At 39.1% G+C, this 23,254-nt stretch overlaps 1 protein-coding gene and 1 non-coding gene across 11 annotated transcripts in view; one reads left to right on the forward strand and one right to left on the reverse strand.

Annotated features, from left to right (window-relative positions):
- Nucleotides 1–23,254, forward strand: part of OSBPL9 (oxysterol binding protein like 9) — a 170,237-nt gene that overhangs the window by 97,375 nt on the left and 49,608 nt on the right. For 2 of the 10 annotated variants that reach the window (XM_010370404.2, XM_010370405.2), the window contains exon 5: nucleotides 22,240–22,308. The exons of 4 other annotated variants lie outside the window; for them this stretch is intronic. In XM_010370404.2, coding sequence (XP_010368706.1) covers nucleotides 22,240–22,308 — 69 coding nt within the window. Of the gene's footprint in view, nucleotides 1–11,256; nucleotides 11,577–22,239; nucleotides 22,309–23,254 lie in introns of those variants that run through there. 4 more of the 10 variants (XM_010370413.2, XM_010370415.2, XM_010370410.2 and 1 more) reach the window with 3 other exon arrangements.
- Nucleotides 6,282–6,403, reverse strand: LOC115892569. The gene has a single exon (XR_004052438.1). It is a non-coding gene; the product is annotated as a small nucleolar RNA SNORA26 (small nucleolar RNA).

The raw sequence follows: 23,254 nt of genomic DNA on the forward strand, positions 1-23,254 counted from the left end.
TCTGTATACCATTCTGGTCTTCATTCCCCAGGGCCCCTGTTATCTGGTTTTTCTGCTTCTAGAACTGTTAGAGGTCACAAAAGCAAGATGGTTGTATCTATCACAACTTTTGTCTGACTTTTTAACTGGATATCTGTTACGATTTAATAGTCATCTTATTGACTTCTTGTTGGTTTCCAATTGAATCCTCACAGTGGACTTTTTTCATTGTATTCAGAAGCCTGTTCCCTTCTTCATAAATCAAGGCTTTATTCTTCAACAGTTCGTAGTGACTTTACCTATACTTTATTTCTCTGCTTTGAATATTTCAAAGAAAAAATATTCTTGCTCTTTCCCAAGGTTAACACTATGTACATTCACTTGACCACATGATGTGTTCTTGGAGATTGTGACCTAATTCCATCACCCTTCAGCAGCCCCCACCATTTTCATGGATTCAGCTAAACCTTCTGTAAGATGACTCTTCCCCCCTCCCCCAATCTTTGTATCTCTTTTGATATGTAGCTTTAGTCCTACTTTTTTTCCTTTTGGATTTTGACAGTTAGATGTCTCCCTGGAATTCCATTTCAGCATGGCTAAGACTGAGCTTGTCTTCTCTTTCCTCCCCAAAGCAAATTGTAATTAGGATAGACTGAAGATGACAGAAGGAAACTAAGATCTTCTTCGTCCTTTCAACTCCTATGGAAGCTGAGTTCCAGTAGTCATTCTAAATTTGTTGTGTGTCAGCTTATGGTATCTTTTCATGTCTTTACATTCAGCCAAAGAGAAAGTTCCTTGAAGGGGAGACCAGAGGGTGTGCTGTGCTTCTTAATCCCCTCTTTCTTAACCAGTAAGAGGCATTCAGTAGATACCTGATGATACTGATTAATAGAGGGGAACTTTTCAGATTTTTTTTTTTTAACCCTAGTAAGCTTTAGTACAAACTAAATGCTGAGAGATTATCAAGTAAGGGATTGATCACCACAAGAAGACTCAGGATGTTACATCCTGTAGTTTTATAGTATCCTATATTGTACAAAATAAAATGAGTTATAGCAGCTTATCTGGATGTCATACAGGTATAAAAATCAGTTTTATAAACTTGGGTAAATTGGGGCCCATTTTAGAAAAACTCTTGCAGGCTGCGAATGCCAATATATAAATAAAGTATTATATCATAATATTATTTAATGTGGGCAAACATAAAGCCAGGTATAAATTTCTTAGGTTTAAAATCTAATAGAACTATATATCCAAAAGAAAATTTCAAGTTAAACATAATACAAAGCAATACAATCTAAATTAACATTAATTTAATGTGATAAATGTTATTGCCTTGCTAAAAGTGGGTCACTACTTACAATGTGCAAATGGTACTCACTGTTAGGATGTAGATTCGTTTAAACTATGGCATACATACACTACCATGTGGAACATGGTGATGTGTTCTCTGTTCTAACTACTGGGAAGCCTTCCTTGGCATAGCATATGCCATGGGGTCAGTTGGCTTTAACTTCACATAGATATGCCATTTACTTGGTCAGTGTCACTTCTGTGACAAGTAGTATGTTGTGCCAATTTGATTATAAGTACAAATATGGGCAATGAAGTAACTTGGTTTCAAGGTTGTTACTAAGCTGAGTAACTGTGTGGCTATACTAATTTTTATAGGCTATTAGAAATGAAAACACAGGAGATTGTTGTAGAGACTTTAGATTCAGGTTTGAAGATGCCCATGCAGATGTTTAATTGAGTTGTATAGACCTTTATGTTTCTTTTCTTTTCTTTCTTTTTTTTTTTTTTGAGATGGAGTCTCGCTGTGTCGCCCATGCTGGAGTGCAATGGTGCGATTTTGGCTCACTGCAACCTCCGCCTCCCAGGTTCAAGCAATTCTCCCACCTCAGCCTCCCTAGTAGCTGGGATTATAGGTGTGCACCACCATGCCTGGCTAATTTTTTGTATTTTAGTAGAGACAGGATTTCACCACGTTGTCAAGATGGTCTTGATCTCCTGACCTCATGATCTGCCCACCTCAGCCTCCCAAAGTGCTGGGATTACAGGTGTGAGCCACCGCCCCTGGCTGACCTTTATGTTTCTTAACTTTATGCTATACATGAGTTGATATTTCAAAAATTTAAATGGTTTCTATATTATTCTTTGCACTAAACAACTGGGCATTAATTGTCCTCATATGTATTGTTTTTGTAGCTACTTCATGTAGATTTTATTTTTGGTGGTTATCAAAGTGGAATTTTATTTATTTGTTTGTTTGTTTCTTTGTTTTGAGACAGAGTCTCATTCTGTTGCCCAGGCTAGAGTACAGTGGTGCAATCTCAGCTCACTGCAGCCTCAACTTCCCAGGCTCAAGCAGTCCTCTCGCCTCAGCCTTCTAAGTAGCTGGGACTACAGGCATGCACCACCACAACCGGCTAGTTTTTTGTATTTTCAGTAGAGACAGGGTTTTACCCTATTGGCCAGGCTGGTCTTGAACTCCTGGCCTCAAGTGATCCACCTGCCTCAGCCTCCCAAAGTGTTGGGATTACAGGCATGAGCTACCACACCTGGCTCAAATTGGAATTTCATTGGTACTGCCTGTAATTTTATGTTAATTTTTTTTTTTTTTTTTTTTTTTTTTTTTTTGCCATCACTAGCTTTTATCTAAAGCCCCCAGAGAGAAAGGCCATGATACCTTGTATACGAGGGTATAAGAGTATACAAGGCAACAGGGAGGGCTGAAGGGAACAGGGTGGGCTAGAATAAGCCTCATTAGAAATACTATTGAGTCTGTGGGTAAAACATTATTATATGAAAAGGAGATGTGGTTTTAGGGTGGTGCAATTATTTTTGCAGCCTAATAGAATTACAAGTCATTATCAATGGAGACATTGTGAAACCTTTTTTTTTTTCCCCAAAAGAACTATCAGGTATGATAATTACATGTCTGCCCAACTTTTGTTATAGACTAACATAACTTAGTTGTATTTAAGGTACAATTTAGGAGAGTTGCTGAAAAATTAATCTTTAGTATTGAGATGCCTTGATTCTACCCTCAGTAGCTATAATGGCTTTTGTGTCTGAGTAGACTAATAAAAATCTTTTGAGCATTTTTCTTGACCATTAAACTACTTCACTGAAGATTAGCTTTTTGAGCATCCATTTTAATTTCACAATATATAAGGATCTGTTTATCACAACTGTATTGTTTTTCCCTGGCCTCGTTAGATAATATTTTCACATCATGTAGGAAAATGGGTATATTTTTTCTCCCTTGAAGTCCTCTATTTCCCAAAGGAAATGGTTGCAATATAGATGTGTCACCTCTTCCACAGCAGATGTGTCACCTCTTCCACAGGTAAAGTAAAATGGAGAAGTAGCCAGTAAAATAGTACATGCTCAATTTGGAACATTTAGAGCATACAGGAAAGCTATTTATTTGGTAAATATTTTTTAAGCACTTACTGTGTTTCATGCATTATACTAGTTGTAGAGGATATAATTGAATACAACTACACGTAGCCCTTGACTTTATGGAACTAGTCTAGTATAAAGATTTAAGATTGCCTGGCATGGTGAGTCACGCCAGTAATCCCAGCACTTTGGGAGGCCAAGGTAGGATTGCTTGAGGCCAGAAGTGAAAAAGAAAGAAAGAAAGAGAGAGAGAGAGAGAGAGAGAGAGGGAGGGGGAGGGGGAGGCGGAGGGGGGAAGGGGGAGGGGGGAGGGAAGGAAGAGAAAGAAAGAAGAAGGAAGGAAGGGAGGGAAGGGAGGGAAGGAAGGGAGGAAGGATTTAGTTAGACAACAGAAAGCAGTTTCACTCATCTTGTGGCAAGGAGTTATGTATTTCTAATCAAATTTGGCAACTCAAGCATTTTCAATAAAATCTACATGTTTTTTTTAGAATAAAGTGACCAACGCAGAATGTTACTTGTAAAAATCAGAGCAATAGTTGCTACCTAAAATAATTTTGAAAATTAAGTGGTACTGAAAGGCTCATATAGCAAAAATACGGCCTTCTGTCATTGTACTTTCCTGCTCCCCAGACTCGCCATTTTCAACATTTTTTTAGTAGTTTATTTTGCCATTTCATAGCATAGTACCTGACATTTTATTCAACAGACATTCATTAAGTACCTAATACATGCCATTCCTTGTTTGAAGGGATGCTAAGCATACAGTGGTGAACAAGGCATTGTGGGGTTGTATAGAGGGTATTCATTCCTAACCTTGAACCAAATGTTTCTTTCTGTTGGATAATGTATTAAAAATTGCAAACAGTTTACAAACTTTTGGAACAATGGTGGCCTTGATCATAAAGTAGGAACTGCTTCTACCGTAATGTATGCTAGGTGGTGTATTTGTGACATCTGGCTAATGTTTCTACATGGAAATTGGCTGACTTTAGTTTTGAGACTTCTGGGAACCAGTCAGGCAAAATAGTAAAATTGTATATCCTGTTTCCAAGAGTTGTCTTTTAAGGTCTGACTTGCTAGGCAAATGCCTAGGGTAAATATGATTTGATTAACTAACAACAACAGCAACAACAACAGTTTTATTTTTTTAGAGCAGTTTTAGGTTCACAGCAAAATTGAGCAGAATGTACAGAGATTTTCCCTATACCCTCCCCTACTATCAACATCCCCCACCAGAGTGGTTTGTTACAATTAATAAACCTACATCGACACATCATTATCACTCAAGGTCCATAGTTTACATTAGAGTCCACTCTTGGTGTTGTGTATGGGTTTGGATGATTTTACAATGACATTTATCCACCATTATAGTGCCATACATAGTAATTTTGCTACCCTAGAAATCCACTATGCTCCACCTGTTTCTCCTTCCCTCTGCCCTCATCCCTGACAACCACTGAACTTTTTAATGTCTCCATAGTTTTGCCTTTTCCAGAATGTCATATCATTGGAATCACACAGTATGCAGCCTTTTCAAATGGGCTTCTTTCCCTTAGTAATAGGCATTTAAGTTTCTTCCTCATCTCTTTTCATGACTTGATGGCTCATTTCTTTCCCTCCCTCCTTTCTTCCCTCCCTTCCTTCCTTCCTCTTCTTTCCTCTTTCCTCTTTCTTCTATCTTTTTTAAGAGACAAGGTATCTCACTCTATTGCCCAGGCTGGAGTGCAGTGGCACAATCATAGCTCATTGCAGCCTCGAACTCCTGGGCTCAAGTGATCCTCCTGCCTTAGCCTCTTGAGTCGCTGGGATCACAGGCTCCAGATATTTTAGTGCTGAATAATATTTCATTATCTGGATGTACCACCTATCCATTCACCTACTGAAGAATATCTTGGTGGCTTCTAAATTTTGGCAACTATGAGTGAAATTGCTATAAACATTGTATATAAGTTTTTATGTGGATGTATGTTGTCAGCTCCCTTGGGCAAATAGCAAGGAGTGCCATTGTTGGATCATATGGTAAACATGTCTTTAGTTTTGTACAGAATTCTAGGTTGGTATTTTTTTCTCTGTTAGTCCTTTATTTTATTTGGAGACAGCCTTGCTGCGTCACTCAGGCTGGAGTACAGTGGCGCCAGCCATCTGGGCTCACTGAAACCTCCGCCTCTCAGGTTCAAGCGATTGTTCCTCGGCCTACCGAGTAGCTGGTATTACAGGAGTGCGCCACCACACCTGCTAATTTTTGTATTTTTAGTAGAGACAGGGTTTTGCCATGTTGCCCAGGCTGGTCTCAAACTCCTGACCTCAAGTGGTTCACCCACCTCAACCTCCCCAAATCCTGGGATTACAGGCCTGAGCTACCGTGCCTGGCCTCTCAGTACTTTAAATAAATATTTCATTCCACTTTTCTTTCTTTTTTTCTTTTCTTTTTGAGATAGAGTCTCACTCTGTCACCCGGTGAGCAATCTCACTGCAGCTCACTGCAACCTCCACCTCCTGGGTTCAAGCGATTCTCCTGCCTCAGCCTCCCAAATAGCTGAGATTACAGGCGCCTGCCACCATGCCCAGCTAATTTTTTGTATTTGTGGTAGAGACAGGGTTCCACCATGTTGGCCAGGCTGGTCTCGAACTCCTGACCTTGTGATTCGCCTACCTCAGCCTCCCAAATTGCTGGGATTACAGGCATGAGCTACCATGCGCAGCCCACTCTTCTTGCTTACATAATTTCTGAGGAAATGTCAGATGTAATTTTTATTTTTGCTTCTCTATAGGCAAGTTGAGTTGTTTTCCCCCTCTAGCTTCTCTCAGGATTTTTTCTTCATCTTTGATTTTCAATAGTTTGAAAATTATTTGCCCAGGTGTCGGAGTTTTTTTTTGTTTGTTTTTATTTTCTCAGGTGTGACTCCAGAAAGGATCTAAAGAGGAGCTTTACAATCTCTTCTCTGGGGTTTGTGGAGACTTCCTTAACCCTTCTGTGTTAGCCCCTTAAAGCCCCGCGTCAACCTTGAAAGGGCCCAGGAAAGGGTAGTCTATGCCATTTTTATGCCATTTATCCTGCTTGGTGTTTTCTGAGCTTTCTTCATCTGTGGTTTGATGTCTCACATTAATTTGTAGAAATTCTGTCATTGTTTCAAATTTTTCTTCACTTCTTTTCTGTTTCTTCTTCTGGTGTTCCCATTATGCTTTTGTAGTTCTCCTACAGTTATTGGATATTTTGTTCCAGGCTTTTTTTCCCTTTGCTTCTCAGTTTTGTAGGTGTCTGTTGAGATACTCTCAAGCGCAGATATTCTTTCCTCAGCTTTGTCTAGTTTACTAATAAGCCCATTAAAGGCATTCTTCATTTCTGTTACAGTCTTTTTGATCAGTAGCATTTTTTTTCATTCTTTCTTGAAATTTCTGTCTTTCTGCTTACATTACCCATCTGTTCTTGCATAGTTTCTACTTTGTCCATTAGAGTTCTTAGGATATTTATCATAACTATTTCAAATTTCTGGTTTAACAATTCCAACATCCCTGCAACATCCAAGTCTAGTTTCAATGCTTGCTCTGTCTCTTCCAGCTCCGTTTTTTCCTATTTAGTATGTCTTATAATTTTTTCTTGATAGCCAGACATGATGCATTAGGTAACAGGAACTTCTGTGAGTGGACCTTTAGTAATGTGGTGGTAAGGTGTGCATGGAGGGGAAACATTTTCAGTCTGTTAGTGAACTTTTGTCAGCTTCACATGTGCTTCTCAAGTTCATCCTGTAAGTGGGACAGTAGGGCTAGAGAGGACTGAAGTTGGGTATATAGTAAATACCTTCTCCTACAAAGAAGCCTAGAGGGGACGCATTAGGGGATTTTTTTCCCCTAGTATTCACTGTGATGACCCTTATTGAGCTCCTGGAGGTAAAACTCACAAAACTGCTTCTCCTCCCTGCCCGTATTACTACGTGTCCCTGGAGTTTATATCTTTCAGACTTGCCTGCACTGAGCTTCCACCAGTTTGTCAAATACAGATCACGTTTCCCTACCACCCGTGCAGTTGAAAACCCACATACAACTTTTGACTCCCCCAGAGCTTAACTACTCACAGCCTGCTATTGACTGGAAGCCTTGCCAATAACATAAACAGTTGATTAATACATATTTTGTACGTTTTCTGTATTGTATATTGTATTTTTACAATAAAGTAAGAGAAAGATGTTATTAAGAAAATCATAAGGAAGATAAAATATATTTACTGTTCATCAAGTGGTTCCCATGGGTGCTGGTTCCCATGGAGATTGCCCCTTGTGAGTTTTTGCTCAGGGAAGTTGTGATTCTCTAAATTTGCCTGTTGGTCTCCTAATTTGGGAGGTATCAGTTTTCCCTGTGACCTCACTTCTCTTACAGATTTAAGAGGAGTTGTTGATTTTTCAGTTTGTTCAGTGTTTTACATGTTGTTAGAACACAGTGGTACTTCCAAGCTTCTTAACATGCCAGATCAGAAATCTGAAGTCTCACCTGATTTGGCTTTTTATATTTTTTCTTCTTTTTTTCTTACATTGCTACCAAAAGCAGTTTTCATCTATGTCTGGGATGACATTAGAGCAGAATGTGATTTCTAGGTAAACATTATTGGGCTCCCTAGCAGAGATAATATTTTTGAAAGTAGTATATGAATTCTATATAATTAAAATTTTATTTTCATCTTAATAGGTATAGGTAATAGGCATGGCCTGTGTTTTTGCTCAACAGACTAAAATAGTAATTTAATCACCTAATAGCCTTAGTTATATAGTTGAAAGATGAGTTGAAAATCTGATTCATGGGTTGGAAATCACCTGTCACATATGAGTTTTAGGCGTTGGTCACTTTGTTTTGAAACAGCTTTGGGGTTTTTTCCTTTTTCAACTCATAATAGCCTTTAACAGCTTTTAGTTTGTTTCTGTTTTTTAACAACTTGAGTTGTCAAATTTGATTATAGCTTCTTGGTACAAGATGGGTAAATTTGCTTTGTGTTGTGTAATTTTTATTTTAAATGCTACATCTTTTATGAACACTAACTTTATACTAAGATTAGGAAAATGAGAACTGCATGTCTGCAACAAATAGCTATCTGTAGTATTAAATTGTGAAAATGTAGACTTTGGATTGGAGCTGGGATCTCTTAATATGTAATTGTAACATAGAGTAAATAAGTATTTTGTCCCTTGTAGGGTCAAACAGTACAGTACACAGGCAGAATTAGAGATGTAGGGCTTTTTTTTTTTTTTTTTTTCTTTTTTTTCCCCTGGCTTAGAGAACCGTTTAATCAGCTAAGACGGAATTAAGTCCCTAGGGCTGTCCAGGCACATTAACTGTTAGAAAAGCAGCTATTAAAGGAAAATTTAAAAGAGTGTTAGTGAAGGTTAAATACTGACCATGGACATCTGGCAAAATTGATGTTTTTTTCCCCCCTCCACCATTGTTTATAGTTTATTGTTATTTATCAGAGAATTAATGTGTATTTTCAGAATCTGTTACCATAAGAAATCCATTTGAGGACTTAGTATATGCCAGAAGTTCTACCAAATAATGATGATATAGTGCTGAACAGAATTAGATAGTATCCTCACTTCGTTAAGCTTACAGTCTAGTGGTATAGATTAACATTAATCAAATAATAACACAAATAGAAAGCAGAGCATTGGTTCATGGGATTGACATGAGAAGCATGAGGCAAGTTCCCAGGTGATGGAAAATACTTTATTTCTTAATTGTGGTGGTTACAAGTGTGCATATGTTTATGAAAACATATTGTACATTTAAAATGGATACATTTTATCACATGTAAATTTTATGACTCAATAAAGTTAATTAAAAAGAATAACTCAGGTAAGGTGGTGTGTGCGCTTGTAGTCCAGCTATTCCTGAGGCAGGAAGATCACTTGAGCCCAGGAGTTTGAGTTCAGCATGGGCAACATGAGACCTGTGAGACCTTGTCTCTAAAAAAATTTAAATAAATAACTAAGATAAATGTAAAATTACAGCTGTAGTAAGTTCCACAAAGGAGAGTTACATGGGCTATGACGATGTATGATAGCAAGAACTGACATTGGCAGGGAGGAAATGATGATGAGCAGAAGTAAATAAGTGAAGTGTGGGGACTGATGTCAAGGGGACAGTATAAAAGAAGTAACAGCATGTGCCAAGGCCCTAAAATTGGAAAGCCCTTGGCAAATTAAAGGAGTTTGAAAAAGGCCATTGTGTGCAAAGCAGAAAATAGGTATTACAAGGTAAAAGATGGAGCTAAGAGGTAGGTAAGGCTAAACCTTGTCAGCCATTGTTAAATATTGAATTGTATCCTAAGCACAACTCAGTGGAAAGCAGTTAAAGTTCTTTAATTGGGGGAGGCAGTGAAGGGGTAATAAAATTGGTTATAGAAATACTGCTCTGGCCATAGTGTTGAGAATGAATTAGAGTAGCCAGAATAGATTCAAGAAGACTTTAGTAAGATTATTCCAGCAGGCCAGGATAGGGTGGTGGCAATGGAGAGAGATGGACAGAATGGAGTGTATTTAGGAGGTAAAAATGACAGAACTTGGTGATGCACTGAATGTGGAATGGGGGAGGTGTCTAGGAGGGCTGCTAGGTTTATGGTTTGCATATTAGGGTGGATGATAGTGCTTTCATTTACTGAGACAGTGAGCCCTGGCAGAGGACCCAGCTTTTAGAGTGGGTAGGGGGAAGGGGAGAGTGCCTCTGTTGTTGGGCATTTTGAAGTGATTTACATAAAACAAACTGAAGGTATCTTTAACACTGTGTCCAGCAGGTTAGCATATTTATTCAGCAAGCATTGCGCCTTTTTTTTGTTTGTTTTTGGGGTCCTTCAACTCCTGGCCTCGGATCCCCCCGCTTTCCCCCACCCCTCCCAGCCTCCGCCTCCCTAGGGGCTGGGATTACAGGAGTGAGCCAGGGCGCCTGGTCAGCATCGCTGTTTGTGCCGTGTGCCCTGTGCTAGGTCTTGCAGTGGGTACCAGTAGAGCCATAAAAGTACAAAAGATAATTGGACGTTTAGTAGGTATAAGAAAAACCAGCAAGAGTGGAAAAGGAGCTGGTCCTCCAGATCAATAAGTTAATCACTTATGTCTGTGAGTCCCTGCATTTTGGGGGATTCTCTGTCGAGGTCCTCTAAGTCCAAACTTTTGATATAATTTGCAGTTTGCGCCATTTGGATTCCTGAAGCATCTTTACAAGCCACCTACATTCCTTATGGAGCTGTGGCACAACAGAAAGCCCACGATGTCTCACCGGATTAATAAAAACATAGGCGCTAACGCTTTTGTTTACTGATACAGTATCTCCTCCTCCCCTCCCTCAACACCCACGCGACACAACTTTCCGGAAGTAAGCAAAATCCGTTATCAAAATGAAACTCCGGGGCCCAGGCTCCACAGCTGCCATAAACTAGATGGCACGTTAGAAGCCGGTGGGTGTAGGTGAGGCACGCTGGCGCCTGCGGGCCCTTCTCCAGTCGCCACCCAGTGGGAATCCGCAGGGCTGGCGCCCCGAAGCCAAGCTGAGCTTCCCAGAGCGCAACCTCCCTTTCCCCCAGCAGCGCCGGCGCCGCATAAGCCGCGTGTACCCACGCGCACTGCCCCAAGGTAAGCCCCCGCCGCCCGCGGAGGCAGCTGGGTCTCGGGTCTGGGCGGGGCCCTCCGTACGCCCTCTCGCCGCTGCGCACCCCTCCCGCGAGCTGCCGGCGCCGTCGGCCTCTCCACCCAAAACTGGCCCAACCGCCAATCGTCGGCCTCACCTCCTACAGCAGGTGACCCATGGCCAATCGCCAGGGGTCTCTTTGCCAGGAGCCGCCAGGGCCAGCCAATCGGGGCGGCCTCTCCGCGGGGGAGGGGACCAGGAAGGGGTAGGGGGTGAAGGGGGTGTCCCGGGGGACGGGCTGAACCTCAGTCAGGACCGCCTGCGCCGCAGTCCGGGAATCCGGTCGAGGGGGGCAAGAAAAAGGGGTGCCCGGGAGCAGCCCCCGGCTCCCTCCCCTGGAGGCACAGAGGGCGGGGGCCTTGGCGAATGGCTTTCTTGCTGGCCACTTGCGGAGTGAGTAGACCCCGAGGGTCTGGGAGAGGGGCCGGCCCCTACCCCTGAGTCCCCGGGGTCCCGGCCGCCTGCCCCGGGCCAGGCAGGAGCGCGAATGTCGTGCTCACCCAGTCTCCTCCCCGCTGTCCCCTGGGGTGAGTAGGACGACGTGGCTGCCCGGGCCCCTCTTCCTGGGGAACTCTCCTCACTTCCTCAGTCTAGATGGAGTGGAGGCTGAGGCCAGGGCCTCCACTTCCACCAAGAGAGCATTCGCCCCCAAATCAGACTTTGGAGGAGGTCTCTTTTTTCTATTCATTTTTGTGGAACTCTATTTTCCTTTTGAAAGCTGTCTCAGAATATGATTTTAAGCAGAGAAGTTAAGCTTTCTCTTATGTGAAAGCTTAATTTTGACCAGTTGCCCGTTAATAGAATCTCCAGTTGCAGGCCAAGTGTTTTTTTGGTGGTGGTTTATTTTTGGCACTGTGTTCGTGCCTGGCCCTGTATTTTTTGTGTATAAAGTAATTACGGATACTATTGTTTTCGAGTATGTGTGTCGGGAAGGAGGTGATTTTATGCTTTTTAGGTAGCTTGTGCAAAAATGCTGAAAACTTTGGTTTAGTTTTATGGGGTTATCAGCCCAGCCGAGTTATGGAAAGTTGAGTATAATTAATGGACTAGGAAACATAGTTGAATAATGCACTTTTTGCTGACTGTTCATACAGTATTATAAGTATTTGTTATGAAAGGTTGAGAGATAGCTTTTGCTAATTTGAAGTAATACTTTGTTTTGCTTTTTGATTGAACTGTTTACTTTTAGCTGTATTAAGGAAGATAAAAAAATCAAGTAATTCCTAGTTTCTCAATGGAGAAGCTGGAAGCATCTTAGAATAGTAGTTGCAGGTTTAAAAATTTTTACAGTGAACGTTGAAACTGGAAATTCTCACGCAGTTATGTATGAATAATCTATCTTGAACACTGCCTGTATTGAACTAAGCAGGTGATGAAGGCCTTTAATGAATACTGTTAGCATCTGTCATTTATTTTTACTTTAAATGTTGTATTGTTTTACTTTTTTTTTTTTAAATGTGCAGCCCGACAAGAGACAACCTAAATAAAAATACCGTATTACCTTTCCTAGTTCAGGGAAGGTGTATGATTAAAAATCAGATTTGGGCCAGGCGTCGTGGCTCAGACCTGCAATCCCAACACTTTCGGAGGCTGAGGCAGGAGAATTGCTTGAGCCCAGGAGCTGGAGACCAGCCTGGGCAACAAAGCCAGAACCCTCCCCCCGCACCTGCACCAATAAAATTTTTAAAATGAGTTGAGCATGGTGGTGTGCACCTGTAGTCCCAGCTGCTTGGGAAGCTGAGGTGGGAGGATCCCTTGAGCCCAGGAGTTTGAGGTTGCGGTGAGCTATGATGGCACTGCTGCACTCTAGCCTGGACGACAGAGAGCAAGACTCTTTGTCTCAAAAAAAAAAAAAAAAAAATGGCGGGCGCAGTGGCTCATGCCTGCCTGTAATCCCAACACTTTGGGAGGCCGAGGCGGGCGGATCACTTCAGGTCAGGGGTTCGAGACCAGCCTGGCCAACATGATGAAACCCCGTCTCTACTAAAAACACAAAAATTAGCCGGGCGTGGTGGCGGGCGCCTGTAGCCCCAGCTACTCGGGAGGCTCAGGCAAGAGAATCGCTTAAACCTGGGAGGTGGAGCTTGCAGTGAGCCGAGATCGCGCCACTGCACTCCATCCTGGCAACAGCAAAACTCTGTCTCCAAAAAAAACAAAAAAAAAAAAAAAAACAAAAACAAACAAACAAAAAAACTCTTAAAGAAAAAAACAGATTTGTAGTCTGATTTGAGAGCTTAAATGAGAAACAAGAAAGATAACAGACAAGTTGCATCTGTTTCCAAAGTGCCCTGAGTTTGGCTTTGACAGAGATGAAGTTGTATTTGGAAGTGCCCTTTGGTAAATAGGAGGCTGCAAAAGCTGTCTACTGGTCACGTTCATTTTGGTATTTCTGAAGTTCTATGATACTTTTAATATGACATTTTCCAAATGTTTTTTAATGTGAAAAAATTATTATGTTTTGTACGCTCAGCCATCCCCACTTCAATCTCTGTTGATATTAAGATTAGCAGGGAATTTAACTGTAAGTTTGGTTCAGCCAGGAAAGAGCATTATTTTGATAGCACTGTGTTCTGCTGGTTGGAAAGTCAGGCACTCGCATGGTTTGCACGCTACTGATTAAGAAAGGGGACGATGACAAGAAAATCTGATAATCAGGCTTTTGTTCAGAGAAGCAAATTCTAGGATGTCCCCTGGGATATGTTGAGTTCTATCTATAGCTAAACTTTATACTGTAGAGTGATAACAGATATTTATGATGATTCTTGTATAGAAAAAAGACTTCTATGATTACTGTAGTATATTTATAAAATTATATTTAGGAAGCTTTTCAGTAAAGGTTTAAACAAAGATTGTTATGCTTGAAAGAATAGTTTTTATACTGACAATGTAATTAAGCCAAGTATTCCTCCTTGAATATTTTAATGAAGTTCTACCACACACGGGCATTTAAAGCTGCTTTCCATCTTCCTTATTTTCCATCTCCAGTCACCAGGTCCTGTTATGTTTGCCTTAGTAATGTTTTTCAGATTCGGCACTTTTTTCTAGATGATAATGCTTTAATTCAGGCCTTCATGGTCTCTCACCTAGACTTTTGCAAGGCTTTCTGACTAGTCTGTCATTGGACTCCCCTCACCCATCCTTTTTATCCAAAAACAAATTCGGAGTGGGTCGCTGCTCTTACAGTTAAGAATGTGTTTTGGCTCCTCCTTGCCAGAGTCCAGCTGCCCAGCATGTTCTGGAGGCCTTCTTCATATTCTGGTCCTGATTTATCTCTGAGTCCGGACTCAGCTCCGGGTGCTTTACCCACGGTATTCGCTGTGAACTGTTTCTCATTGAGAACATGCTATAGCCTCTCAGAGTTACTTGTCTTTTCACAGCCTTTCCCTCTTGCTTAGATTACCCCACTGTATCTCAAGTGATAAGCCTCCAATTTTTCCTTAGCATACAGCTCCTGTGTTAACCTTTTCTATGATGCCTTCCTTCAGGCAGCGTGAGTTGTTACTCTTGTGTGTGCTACTACAGCACTTTGCTCATATCTCCATATTACAGCCTTCACTAAGTTGTATTGTAAATTTTTTAACATACCTGATTCTTGCATTAGACCCTGATTTCCTAGAGATCTGGGGTTCTTACTCATCTTTGTATCCCCAAGGCCTTTGTCCCTAGTTTAGTGCATAGCACATAGTAGGTGTTCAATAAGTGCTTAAGATATCAAAATATGTGACATAATAATGGCCTAAGTGTGTAAACCTTTGACTCAGTTTTACTGGAGTTAGGTTTTTCCCTGCGAGTTAAAAATGTTTCCTAGGTCACCGAGCTCCCTGGTTGCTACCAGACATGAGAAATGGGGGATTGGAAAAATGTTTAGAAACAGTATTAAAAATGGTGGGCAGAGCTGGGCACGGTGGCTCACGCTGTAATCCTAGCACTTTGGGAGGCCCAGGCTGGCGGATCACCTGAGGTCAGGAGTTGGAGAGCAGCCTGGCCAACGTGATAAAACCTCATCTCTACTAAACATACAAAAATTAGCTGGGCGTGGTGGTGGGCATCTGTAAGCCCAGCCACTTGGGAGGCTGAGGCAGGAGAACTGCTTGAACCCGGGAGGAGGAGGTTGCAGTGAGCTGAGGTCACACCATTGCATCCCAGCCTGGGTGACACAGTAAGACTCTGTCTCAAAAAAAAAAAAAAAAGTGGGCAGATTCCCAGGACTCCCCACCTTCTCCTACCCAATCTATAGGACCTCTAACATGATTAAAATAATACTAATAGTAGTATGAGTACTAATTGGTTCTGTGGTACTGTTAGTATCATAGGAAAAAGCATGTAGGCTAGCTAGAATGTCAGGGAAACTGCTATAAAGGTGAAATTTGAGCTCATTCCAGATGATTAGGTAATACTTAATTATATTTGCTGTCAATAGTATCTCTATTGTCCTTAAAGACATCCTTTGAAGATGATGATAGTGCCTGGCCATAATAGACATTCAATAAATACATGTGTCATTAATGAATTGTTTGGTTACTCTGTATGTGTGTATGTACATGTGCGCATGCAGGAGAGAGAGAAGAGAACTGTAGTTCCTCCCATATTGGAGTTCATTTATTTCTGGAGACACCTTTAGGAACTTGGCTTCTTTACTGTATTGACTGAACAACTTGTTTTTTCCAAAATGTGCCACTTCAACTGAGTTATTCTGCTTACTCCATTGTTTGTGTTCTCTGCATTCCAGAGCATGTTTTTAAACGGTTGTGTTAGTCTTTCTCACTCAGTTTCAAGGTTACACTAAATGACAGTTTGCTTGAGTTTTGACATATTTTGTCATACCATGGAGGACTTGGCTGCAGTTGGAGCCTATAAATTCTTACTGTGTTTATTTAAATGAAATTAATTTTTATTAAGGTGAATACATAGGCCCCAGGTTTTCCAATATGGTTAGGAATTTATCCTCCCGGTGAACCTGGTTGTTTACCTGGAAGTGTTGGCATCACAGAATCCTAGAGCTGGAGATAATTTTCAAGTTTTAATTCCATTTCTACCTCCTCCTCCTCCTCCTCCACCTCCTCCTCCTCCTCTTCCTCCTCCTCCTTCTTCTCCTTCTTCTTCTCCTTCTTCTCCTTCTTCCTTCTTCTCCTTCTTCCTTCTTCTCCTTCTTCCTTCTTCTCCTTCTTCTTCTCCTTCTTCCTTCTTCTCCTTCTTCTCCTTCTTCCTTCTTCTCCTTCTTCTTCTTCTCCTTCTTCTTCTCCTTCTTCCTTCTTCTCCTTCTTCCTTCTTCTCCTTCTTCCTTCTTCTCCTTCTTCCTTCTTCTCCTTCTTCCTTCTTCTTCTCCTTCTTCCTTCTTCTCCTTCTTCCTTCTTCTCCTTCTTCTTCTCCTTCTTCCTTCTTCTCCTTCTTCTTCTCCTTCTTCCTTCTTCTCCTTCTTCCTTCTTCTCCTTCTTCCTTCTTCTCCTTCTTCCTTCTTCTCCTTCTTCTTCTCCTTCTTCTCCTTCTTCTTCTCCTTCTTCCTTCTTCTCCTTCTTCCTTCTTCTCCTTCTTCTCCTTCTTCTTCTCCTTCTTCCTTCTTCTCCTTCTTCCTTCTTCTCCTTCTTCTCCTTCTTCCTTCTTCTCCTTCTTCCTTCTTCTCCTTCTTCTCCTTCGTCTCCTTCTTCTCCTTCTTCCTTCTTCTCCTTCTTCTTTTTCTTGTTGTTGTTATGGAGAAATCAGTCTCAGAGAAACCAAACGACTTGCCCACGGTCACATAGGTAGAGAGTAGAATGACTAGGACCACAGCCTAGATGACTCTTGCTCTTTTTTCTCCAGAGAGAATCAGGATGCTGCTCTGGCAGTCTCCATCCCTTGGTCCCCTTGCCCCTCAAACCTTAGTACTTATTCCCATTTTTAGCCACTAATTTTGGTTTCCTTGAGATTCAGCATTCAGATCCAAAAAACATCATACATTCTTCTGTAAGAGAATATTGTTCCTCAGTTGGCCTCTTTGTGCTTCCCAGCTCCTCAGTCTGGGAGTATGCGTTTTCTGGTTATTCTCCGTTTTCTTGCAGATTTGTTCTCTGCTCTTCTCTCTCCTGTGCTCTAGGAAGCTGACTTTTACAGCTTGCAGCATCTGGGATCCTTTATCCCTTGGCTTCTAGTTGGGGTTTAGCAAATGGGAAGCAGTGACAGAAAATGGAAGGGAAAAACGGTCTTTGGAGTATTTATTCCTTCTGCTCCTTCTGTGCTTTGAGGCAATTCTGGCAGTGACTGTCTTACAGCCATCCATGTCCACTGAGTAGCTCCTTCTCTGGCCAATGGGCACCTTGTTTCCTTGTTCCTTCAGGCTACTTGCAGCTCTAATTCCTGAGTACCTTAGCATCTCTTGTTAGTTTTCTTAGCCCTACTCTCACTTCTATAGGTACTATAGTCATTTGATTAAAGAAAAGTTCAAACATTATATCTGATTATGCTGTTTCCTACCGGGGCCCACTGCTGTAATACTTTACCCATCCCATTTCTGTCCAAATCCTACACTCTCAATTGCATCCTCTGTGAAAGCTCTCATCCTTATAACTTTCTCCTTTGAATTTCTTAATGCCTTTCTGATAACATTTTACCATGCTTGAATCAATTATTTGTAGACAGATATATATTCCCTCTAATAGAATGAAACTTTTTTAGATCTGTATCTGCTTCATCTTGGCATCCCCAAAGCATTCAGCACAGGGCCATAGTCATAAGAGATGCGCAGTGAATAAATAATTATTGTAATACTGAATTCTAAGGCCTAGCATAGTATGTGTAAAAATGTGCTCAGGATAAGATTTGGCATGAGAGAATGAGTTTTTACAGAGACAAGAAGATTGTCATTGCCTCATCTTGTTTCTTGTTTTACTACCATTTATTTCAATGTCTTTTTCTCCTAGTCAATTTCTCTTTCTTCTTAAAAACTTTTAGCCTTAGAAAAATTCAGCAGCCATACATTACAGCTACCAATATAATAAATCCCTTAAAATAACTCTATGAATTATTTATGATTTTTCCATGAATATTCTGATTTATAATCTGCAAGAACTTCTAGTTCCTTGATTACTTTTTGTGTTTAAATGTTAACAGGTAGGCACATTGCATAATTCCTTAATTCATTTATAAAATTTTTATTGAGGACTTGCTGCAAACCAAACACTAGCGTGGGGGAGATAGTAGAGAATAAAACAAAGTCCTGTCTTGATTGACTTGTATTTTAGATCATCTTGGTAGATTTCTGACAATTAAACTCAGTAATTTTGTATGCACTTTTTAATAACTTTAGCGAAAATCGAATATGTTTTCCTCTGATACTCATTGGCAGCTAAAATCGGATATATGAAGACAGCTTTGGCATATATAATTTCTAAGAGATAAATATCAGAACAATTGTTGAGTCTATTCAACAATTCAGGGTTGTTGTTTTATTTTGTTTGCCTGTGACTGATCATCTGTTAGTCTGACTAGCTATCACCTTCAGTGTTAATTTGTCGATTTGTTATATTCTGCTATAGAGATCCAGTCTTGTTAGATGAATATATCAGGTTTTGTTTTTGAAAACATTTCATAATCAAATTTTCACCAAGAATTAGGCTATAAAAATTTTGCGGTTATTTCAAAACTTGAACTATCAGAATACTCAGTTTAAGAATTCACATATTTAATGTTAATTTTTCCTAGTGATTTGTAGAACACTTTTCCAGGAAATTTACTCATTTTTGGTGGATCCTTAAAAGTAGACTCCAGATAGGCTTTCCAAAATGCTCTTAATCTGAGGTTGGGGAGTGGAAGAATATTTTTTTTCATCCTGTACTAGTAAACCTCTCGGAGTTTATTTAGATCCTGGAATGATTTACCCCATGACTTTTAAGAAAGATATTGCAAGTAGCCTAAACAACTAAAGTATCTCGGAAGAAAAGTGTTGGTTGATTGCCGTCACTACATAGTCCAACAGTGCTTTGTTAGGTGGTGTGATGTAGTAGGTGTTTTCTTCTTTAAGAGATAGCTTTCTTGGATGTTGAGTCATGATCATGTTGTTGGCAGGAAGGATGTGGAAAAAAAAAGCTTTGCCATCTCGCTTTGTTATATTGGCCACTTCATTATTTTATTTATTCCAGTATAGTGGTGATTACAAAGTTTTAAGTGCTTTTTGCTAGTGCGTGCTTTACCTTTAAATGATATTATACATTTGTTATCCTACTTTTTTACTTGGAAAGGTGTATCTGAGCAGCTTTAGCATTTGCCACATTTACTCCTGGAAAACATTTTAGAATTTTATAGATAATTTTCAAAGAATAATGCTTATGACCTTGCATGCTAAAATGGTTATAAAGTTTTCTAAAAATGTTCATAACCTGTAGTTTCTGAACATTTTTACCTAAAGCTTTTGAATGTAAATTATAAAATAAATGCATATTTATTTTAAAAAATTAAGCAACATGAATGTGTAAGATAAAAACTAAGAGTCCCTGTCTCAGATGTCCCATTCCTCAGTCCCATTCCCCAGGGGTAACTGCATGTGTTTTGTTTCATGTGTTATATTTCAGGGGTGTGTGTGTGTGTGTGTGTACATTTTTAAAAATGAAACTTGTAGTGCGTAAGTAAAATTACATAAAAATGCAACTTCAATATTATTCATGTGTCTACTTATCTAGCATAAGGTAAGCACTCAGTTATTATTAACTGCATTGAATTCTAGTGTCTGTTTTATTTCTGTAGCTTGCTTTCTGCATTCACAACCTGTAGACTCATTTCATTTTAGGTTTTGCAGTTTTTTTAAAAAGGCAGTTTGGTGGATTTTGAATCATCTGAGGCAATTTTATATGCCTTTCATGACATTTGTGTCTTAAAAATGCTAGCTACATCCTATATAGAGAGGATGACCATATAATTTATTGCCTAAACTGGGATACTTGAGAGTGAAGGAGGCTGCTAATAATAATTTTGCTGAGACAACCAAGCATACACTGACTGTCCCAGGCAAACTAAAATATATGGTCATCCTATTTACAGACTTAAGGTTTTTGTTTGTTTTGGTTAGTTTAGTAACTTCTTCATATAGGTTTGCTGAATAAATTGGGAGTGTCTGGGAAAGACAAGCTGTCAGTGATTTAAATAGAGGAAAATGGTACCAATTACAAACCTTTATTGTTTAGTTGTTTAAGTAACCAAATAACTTTATGGAGTTAGTATTTGTGTTTTGTTCTATAAGTCAAAGGGTGTATTAGTATCAGATGAGGGTATCATGAAGAGTAAGGAATTGTGTTAAGGGTTATTATTGAAGTTCATGCATTTTAGCTGTACCTGATTCCTGTTTGTAAAGCAGCTCATTTCTGTCAGGACTATATGTGAGCAATTAAGATTTGTTTTGTGTTATTTATTTTTTATCAGAAACTGACCATTACACATAAACTTTTCTTTGTAAATTTAAAGATAAAAGCAGTTCTGGTTTTTCAAAGCACTAACATATGTTCAAAAATTAGATTCTTTTATGAAAAAAAAACTTTATTTATATTGTTTGATTCTTTGTTACCAAGGTAATAATTAAGTACAATTTACCTTTTGTGGTTCAGTCATAATACCCAGTGCTTTCCTGAACATCTCAAATTGGAATATTTTTCCTGGTCTGTTTTCCATACTGTGTTTTACCACTTGTTTTGTCTGTTATTTATTCCTTTTTAAATTACCATTCTCTATTATCTTCTTGGGAGTTCATCAACTTATAGCTTGTTTTTAAAATGGATGTTGAATACAATTTAACTTATGCTTATAGCCTTTACTTGATTGTAGATCTCTGTGAAAATTGCCTGTATGTTATAGTATTATCTAGTTTTTCATTTGTTTTGTTTTTATCCATCAGTACTCATTGAGTGCCTTCTATACATAAGGACCTGGAGATATAGTGGTGAATCCTGGTTATCTAAGGCTCCAAATTATGAAGGGGAAGTAGAACACCTACCACTCTGTTACTTTACATGTATTACTCATTTCATCTCTCCAGTAACCTTGAGTAGTTTATTATTATACTCATAGATGAGAAAATGGAGGTGGAAAAAGTAATTTGGCTAGATCACACAGGTAATTCATTAGAAATTTGCAGATTCAGGATTTAAAACTATATGAGTCCTTAAAGCTCATGCTCATTTCCACTATGTCAAGGGCCTTCAGGCAGTTTTTAGATTACATTTTAGTGCCCTTCTGTCATTAATTCCTTTTAGACATCATTGTGATTTAATAGAAAAAGTATAATGGATTTGGTCAGAGGACTAGGTTGATATCCCTATTGAAAAAAAAAAATGCAGCTGGATGATTTGGGTAAGCACTTATAAAATAGGTTTAATATCTATCTACCTTACTGTATTACAGTGATCAAATGAGAAAGCTTGGAAAGTGTCTAGTAGAGTACTTAATACTCTGAAAACATTTAATATACATTGTGCATCCATGGTGTTAGAGCTGCTTACTTAGCACTACAGAAAAAGACCGTATTTTTTAGGGCATTCTTGGGGTACCTAGCAGTTCGTAAGGTAGGTACAGCTACCATGTTGACAATAGAGAACCTAATTTGAAGGTTTAGATTATCAAGACATTGGCTTAAATGGAAAATAACTTCTCTAAGGTACAGTGAAAGGAAAGGTTTAATACTAGGCTCAATTTTATGGATATTTTTGAATTGATAGTCTTCACTACAAATGAATTGATAGTTGAATATTCCTTAGGATTAAAAGAGGTGAAATTCTTAACCCCAGAACTTCCCTGTTCTTCTAAGTCCTGTTCTTCCCTTAGCAGAAATGGATAAACCTCAGGGACAATAGGGATTGTAAATATTTCCAAATTTTCAGTAATCCAAGGAAATCACAAATTAGTGTGCCTCACATAAAATCATGGTATAATTAATATTTCTGGTCTCTTTAATATACTTATTTTCATCGTCAAACCCACTTTTGGTAGGGAGACAAAATGTCATTTCTCTAAAAACTTAATTTGCTAATTTAAATTTCTAAGGAACAGAAAAGCCATTATGTTTGGCATAATCTTTTTTTTTTTTTTTTTTTTAATTTGCCACTTGCTACTCATGTACCTACTTTCCTCTGTGTAGTTACAGATTTTTCTCTTATTATTCCTTTACTTGATTATTGATGTTAGACTCACAGCATGGTAACTTTCTATTCTCTCTTTTCCTTACTTTTATGGAAGATCAGTACCACACTTGCTTTTTTCCAGTCTTCTGGTATCTCTCCAGTTCTTGAATTTTCAAAAATAATTGTAAGTGATTGAATTGTAAGTATGCTCTATACTTCTTTCTTTGGATGAAAGCTTATCTGTGATGCATGTCATCTCAAATTGCTAATTGTGAACATAAACTTTCCAATATTCTCATATTTTAATCAAAATGACATTCCTGCTAAGTTTTCATTACTTTTCTTATAGGGTGTTTGTTTGCTAATTTTAAAAAAATGTCTACTTTTGTCCAGATTCATGCCATTTATTTTTCATTAGGAGGCTTGTTCTTTGTTTTTCCTTTGTTAAGTTTTTAAGCCGTTGTTTTATTTTACAATTCTACTACTGATAACTTACCTGTTTTTCTTGTTATTCTGAATTTTCTATGAGACTAAGAATAACTTCTAATATATTCTCTTTTTCTCTTTTTACAACATATTTTTATTATATAAGATTTTGCCCTATAAGAGAAAGTACTGCATATAGGACACTTAATCCTTTAAGTTTTCACTGTGAAATAGGACACTTAATCCTTTAAGTTTTCACTGTGAAATAAAATTAGATATGAAAATAATTAGTCATTTGTGAATTTCTTTTTACAACGTTATTACTCAGCCTTCCTGTTCTACCTTATTCTCGGTTCCTCAGGTCACCCATAGGTTTCTTAATTTCCAGATACTGGACTCAAGAACTTCACCTTTATCTCCACTGTTCATTACTCTTCCTCTGTCAGCAGGAATTCCTTTAAAAGCTCCTACTCTGCCTCGGGAATTGACTACTAAGGAAGTGTCTCTCTAAAGCAACTATAATTTATATGTACTTCAGACAGTTTCAGGGACTTCTCTTGCAGTACTCCTTTTAATGGGGGTAAAACATTGAGTTATGTGTATGTGTAAAGTATAAATAGTGTTTAATGTCCTAACTAAAATAATTAAAAATTGGTTTTGCTGACATTTGTTAGATTTTAAGTTCCTTCTGAAAAAAGTAATGT

The sequence above is a fragment of the Rhinopithecus roxellana genome, chromosome 12 (assembly GCF_007565055.1).
Source record: "Rhinopithecus roxellana isolate Shanxi Qingling chromosome 12, ASM756505v1, whole genome shotgun sequence".
Taxonomy (NCBI): domain Eukaryota; kingdom Metazoa; phylum Chordata; class Mammalia; order Primates; family Cercopithecidae; genus Rhinopithecus; species Rhinopithecus roxellana.